The following is a 6,035-nucleotide window of genomic DNA, read 5'->3' as shown; positions in this document are numbered from 1 at the left end:
TGTAACTCCATTATTATTGATAATGATAGGAACTAAACATCTCTTTATCACAACAAAGTACGCAGTCTGACTATCCTTTGTATAAAAACAAACCTTGGGAAATTTTATTATGCTCCTGGCAAATCTTTGAAATGTGGCGGTTATTCATGTTACATGATTTGGACATGCATAAAATGAAAAGTCAAGTGAAAAGTGTCCTCATACAAGGCTTTTATGAAAGTTGATTATATCCATTTCAAAGAAGTATATTAGGGAGACAAACTTTGTATATAATTAAAAAAATAAAGAACACATGGTTTTTACTAGGGGTGCAGATAAAGTGGTTACTCACGTTACGGTTCAGATGGGCTATACAGTACAAAGACACATTGAGCTCATGTCCACCAACCTATGGAATTGCCCAGATGCAGAAATGAGATGATTAGAAGGTAAACAGGGATGCCACATAGGCTTGTTAAAAAAAAGTCTGAAGTCATCTTGAATGACCCTTACCTGCATGGAAAAGGCGTTTTCTGAGGTCAAAAATATGTTGGAAAGTTCTGAATTCAGACTTTGGTCTGAAACCTGGCATCCCCGGGTAAAGGAGGCTAAGCAGACTTCCTGCTGTAAGAGACCAATGAAAGGGGTGACTTAAAGATGCTTGAACTTTCTCTAAGGTGCCTCATGATTTTCGTTGACACAACAAATTGTTGTTTCCGGCAGCTGAATCATTACTTTCCATCTGAGATGGTGCATGGTGTTCAATCAAGAATAGCTTTGAACATCAATCCATCCCCCTCTCAAGATGGTCCATACAAGCATCACTACACAAAGTTTTCATTTATTTCATGATGTATATACTTGATGCCAGCATATCTGCAAAGTCCTCCATGGGTCTCTAATTTGTCATTCACAGACCGTTCAAGTTGATGTGATGTTCTTGGCTTACAGGTTTGCCTTGGTCCCATTTTCGAGCTGTAAGATGATATCAGTATAACAGTAACAATATTTCCGTCTCAGAGCTTTCTTCTTAAATTTTTTATCTTGTTATCTAGATATTATCTGCCTTTTTTTTGTTCTTATTTTGACATCCAATGTTTTAACCATGTAAATCCTTTGTAAATATTGTGATTTTGCATAAAAAATTGTTATAAAAACATGAATAATAAAATAATGAAAAAGGTAACAACAGAATGACAATGGTAGCAGCAGTAACAACACATGTGTTACACATGCATGTAGAGAGGAAATATTTATAAGATAGAGATAAAATTCTTCATTACACAATCATGAAACTTAGGTAGAGTACCCTTAACATTCGCCTACTATGTACAAGTTGCTGTAGGCTTCTTCAGATGTCAACAGATTGGACAGAGATGTTGACTTTGTGGCACTGGCACATTGACAGTCCTTAGACAGCACAACATTTGGTAAAAGTCTTATGAGGTAACGGTACATGTACCTCGAGCGAAGTTCGTGCAGGCTCCACTCCAGTTCATTACCGCTACACTATGCTCCACCTACCCGAACTTCGAGACCGTGAACTCGATCTGATATTCCGAGTGACAAAGGTGGGATATGTGCGAGGTACCGGGTCCGGTCCGAGCTCATGCGATGTTTTGAAATCGGCAGCGAATTATTTATGTGTGAGGAACTTCATGTTGGCTCTAAATCACCAATTTTGAGACTGATAGAAGCATGGAAAAGAAATGAAATTTTGTGTAAAGTAAGAATATTAGTTTTAATTGTTTTTAAAGATCGTGATGTTGCATGAATTTTATATTTTCCCCCCATGAAATCCCACCTTTGTCACTCGGAATATCAGATCGAAATCACGGTCTCGAAGTTCGGGTAGGTGGAGCGTAGTGTAGCGGTAGTGAAGTGGAGTGGAGCCTGTACCAACTTCGCTCGAGGTACGGTACATGTAATTAACCTGTGTTTTTAATGAAGTACAGGTAAAGTTTTTCTCTACTAACCAGCAACCAGATGAACCTCTTCCGACACCAGGGCCTATTACGTTATAAAGTTACTATTACGGTAACTTTGCTATCCAACTTCCCTGAAATCCTTGATTTTGATTGGCTGATGAGCGATGTTACCATGGTAGTTACCAATGGATAGCAAAATTACCATAATGATAAAAATGCGATGGCCCCTTGAAATTTAACAAATTAATTTTTCATGAAAAGAAAAGAAAAAATAAATCTTCCTCATTTCATGCTCTTTCCTTGAACCAGATTCACCAGTGAATGTGTAGAAAATAATGAAGTCTCTGGATTACCTGACAGTATGGCTGTTTTTAAACATTGCCAGGGCTTTATCTAATCCAAAGCCACCCTCTGTGCCCCCCCCCCCCCCCCCCCCCCGCACTTCGAAATTTTTGTGCCTTTCAAACCTTTTTTTTTTATTTGTGCTGAAATATAAGAATATACCCTTTTAAACAGTGGCCTTGACATAAAAATATTGACATCTAATACTTGCACAGCATAGTGACAAAAAGGAACTTACAGATGTAGTATGATTCTAGTTGTTGTCTTAATCTGACTTGCTGTAGCTCTTCTTTATACCTGCTGTTAATAAGATCTGTCTGATCTCTAGTCTTCTTCATAGTCAGCATTCTAACAATCTTTCCTTTGTTCCTGAAAAACATAAACACATATTGGAAAAAATGTTAAAGGCCAAGTCCACTCCAACAAAAAGTTGATTTGAATAAAAACAGAAAAATCCAACAAGCATAACGCTGAAATTTCATCAAAATCGGATGTAAAATAGAAAGTTATGACATTTGAAAGTTTCGCTTAATTTCACAAGTTATATGCACATCCTGGTCAGTATGCAAATGAGGAGACTGATGTCATCCACTCACTATTTCTTTCGTATTTTATTATATGAAATATGACATATTCTAATTTTCTCCTCATCGTCAAGTGAAACAATGATTAATTCCTCCCCAAACATGTGGAATTAGCATTGTTTAATACTACATGGTTCAGTCAAGTTGGTCCTTATTGTCAAATCTGTAAAAAATGATATAATTCAAACAATACAAAAACAAAAGAAATAGTGAGGGACATCATCGACTGTCTCATTTGCATGTCACTGAGTTGTGTGTATCACTGTTTTGTGAAAAATAAGTGAAACTTTAAAATGTCATAGCTTTCTTATTTTACATCCAATTTTGATGACATTTTCGGTGTTATTCTAGTTCGATTTTTCTCTATTGATTCAAATCTACATTTTCTGGAGAGGACTTGACCTTTATTCCTTTAATGAATAAAAATCATGAATAAAACCCTGTTCACAGTGGTGTAAAGAGCATGAAATAAAATTAAAAAGGAAAGAGAAGGATGAATGACATAATTTTCTGAATATTGTCAAAATCTTTCACAAAATTTGATTTTTGTAATGAAAATGTTGAAATTTTTGCTCCCTCACTCGCAACTTTCATTTCAAAAATATAATTTTTGCCCGATACGCCATATCTAATCCCAGCCACCCCTCAAAATGTTCGCCTCATTACGCCATTGCCTGTTCATTTATGGCCAAGATATTTTTGGCTCTTGCCCCCCCCCCCCCCCCCCCCCTGCTGGCCACACGACCTCTGGCTCTGACCTCTCTGTCTCTGTTAATTATTATTATGGCTTTCCCTGGCCCTGCCAGACCCTGGAATGATTCCAAATTAAATTCCAATTGCCAGAATAGGCAATTAGCTAAGTCCCACATAAACTTGTAGAGTTAGCTTGTTCTACTTTTCGATTGTCTTAATTTTACGTTTACTTTAATAGACTTTTGATGCACGGAGCCTAACAGTAACACATAAATATGATTGGCTCTATTCATTTGTGTGCACTAGAAATCGCACGCGCTTATATACGAATTACGATGAGTATCAACCGGGCAGAACGTTACTCGACTCAAATTAGTCTAACTGAACTAAAGAAAGCTAAAGTCGAAACTTACTTTCGGACATAGAAAAAGAACCAAAGCGAAACGACGATAACAACCATGTAAATGTTAGTTGCTTCATTCCAGTGATCGATGTGTTCCTCTGGAGGAAGACCATGGTTTTCATGCGCCATTTGGATTATTTTTAGGATCAGTCAATCAATCGCATAAAAATAACAATAAATAAAACCGTCTATGGCAGGCCATAAGGGAACCAATTATTTAGTGTCATGTGCATAGCATGCAGACTTGGAGAGAAAGTGCCAAAATGGAAACGCCATTTAAAGGCCCTTCCTAATCATGTTAAATCAGTTATGATTTTTCATATTTTAAAGAGGTATTGATTAAAGCAAACCTAAGTCACAATTACTAGTGACTTATAAATTTTGTCTTCAATCTTAAAAAAACAATAAATTATATATGTATTTCTGATGTAATTTTGTCCCACTCAATGAACCTAATATAAAACGTGTATGTTGATGGTTAAAAATAAACCACGCATCGGATGTGTTTTGGCAAATGTACTTTTTTATGAAGAGGAGCAGTGTCTTGCCTTTATATAAATTCTGATTTGTATATCGAACATGTCGACTGAGCAAAATTGGCAGCCGCACATTTGGTTAATGTGTAAAAAATTGTGGCTGGAAGGTTGTTATATCTCTAAAGACTAGCGACTCAAGTGCATGAGCAATTTTATTTTCTTGAGATAGGGCTTGATCGAGTTATGATCTATATTATTATATTTTGTAATCACTTTCTATATAGACGTAAAAGAGACAGAATGGCAAAACAAGCGTGGAATATATGACATTCAGTTTGACTTTATAAAATCATTTCACTGTAATATAAATATTCCTCTTTTAAAAAACATTTAATTCTTTACAAATATGTTTAAGTCTACATTTAGTTTAGCTAAATCCCACAAAGTTATCGCTCCAATTCATGATGAATGTGTATACTAGGGCTGTATACCCTAAATTATGACGACGTGAAGGATATGAAATAGAAATGTGTTTTATTATATATCAAAATGTTATTTCGATACTGGTGCCCGATCGAAATAAGATATCTGTTATTTTTTCATGGGGAGTTGTTATATCTTTTCAATCATGGAATTGGCTGAAAGATTTAGTATTCAATAGCTTTCTAATATGACTGATAATTTGTAGAGTAAGTGCAAGTGCTGCTTTTAATAATAAAAACATCACCCAGATACTAGGGGTACTAGGGCGCTTTTTTTAGTGAGGCCAAATAATTCAAATCCGAACGGCGAGGTGCCGTGGCCGAACGATCTATATAGCCCCTGACTACGCCATATGGAGAATTAAATATGACAAATTAAACATTTTTGTTTAAGAATTTGTTTAAACAACTACTGTACGACATAGTAAACAGCGCAAATATAGAAATAAAATATGACATGTACCGGGTATGCATCATTGACCGTCAAAGTGTGTCACGTGTTTAGATTTTTTTTAAACCTGCTGAATTGTTAGATTTTAATTCTAACGTCCGCAAAACATCTAATAATTAATGAACCCTTTACACTTTTGTAATATGTTAGATGACACTCAAGTATTACTGGCTATTTTAAAGCTTTCGACTGGCTTAAAGAAAAAAGGTTTAACTTTTAATAAAAACATGCACTTTTACTAAGGAACATTGTTAAAAGCTTTTTGCTTTCACAAATCATAATTATTTCACAAGCATAGTTTATTCGAAATTTTGGCCCACCCCCTGAAAAAACGTATAATAATAATAATAATATAGAGTATTTCTAAAGCGCCAAATCCACATTGATTATGTGCTCAAGGCGCTGTTTAAGAAAAATATATTTCATTCCCACAGTGACTCTCCACGAATCACTTCATTTGCTATGAAAATATATTTAATTTTTTATTAAAAAAACATATCACTTTTCGCAAGCATATAGTTTTTAACAAAATAATTGCTATGGGTGTTTTTAGTAAAATATTTAACTTTCTTGGAACTTTTTTTGTGAAACATTTTTTGTGAAAAGTGAAAAATACATTTTCTTAAAGTGGAATATTATGTTTGTGAAAAGATAAATGCATTGTTTTCGTAAAAGGAAAAAATATGGTTTTATACAA

The 6,035-nt window shown here is 35.0% G+C and overlaps 1 protein-coding gene across 1 annotated transcript; it reads right to left on the bottom strand.

Annotated features, from left to right (window-relative positions):
* Window positions 1-246: 246 nt before the first annotated feature.
* LOC129273559 (small integral membrane protein 19-like) lies at window positions 247-4,117 on the bottom strand. The gene is made up of 3 exons (XM_054910614.2): window positions 3,940-4,117; window positions 2,488-2,618; window positions 247-954 (listed from the first exon to the last, which is right to left on the bottom strand). The coding sequence occupies exons 1-3, from the start codon at window positions 4,056-4,058 to the stop codon at window positions 890-892; spliced, it is 315 nt and encodes a 104-aa protein (XP_054766589.1). The 5' UTR covers window positions 4,059-4,117; the 3' UTR covers window positions 247-889.
* Between the last annotated feature and the right edge of the window lie 1,918 nt (window positions 4,118-6,035).

Source organism: Lytechinus pictus, chromosome 12 (genome assembly GCF_037042905.1).
Source record: "Lytechinus pictus isolate F3 Inbred chromosome 12, Lp3.0, whole genome shotgun sequence".
NCBI classification, from domain to species: domain Eukaryota; kingdom Metazoa; phylum Echinodermata; class Echinoidea; order Temnopleuroida; family Toxopneustidae; genus Lytechinus; species Lytechinus pictus.
The sequence above is the reverse complement of the archived record's forward strand: the minus strand, read 5'-3'. Positions and strand labels throughout refer to the sequence as shown.

What these genes read in the sequence shown, in the direction of transcription:
- LOC129273559 (XM_054910614.2), bottom strand. Translation starts at nt 4,058, where the DNA reads ATGGCGCATGAAAACCATGGTCTTCCTCCAGAGGAACACATCGATCAC. An exon ending in TTCTTTTTCTATGTCCGAAA is followed by an intron (nt 2,619 to 3,939) that starts GTAAGTTTCGAC and finishes TATGTTTTTCAG; the next exon opens with GAACAAAGGAAAGATTGTTA. An exon ending in ACTAGAATCATACTACATCT is followed by an intron (nt 955 to 2,487) that starts GTAAGTTCCTTT and finishes ATCATCTTACAG; the next exon opens with CTCGAAAATGGGACCAAGGC.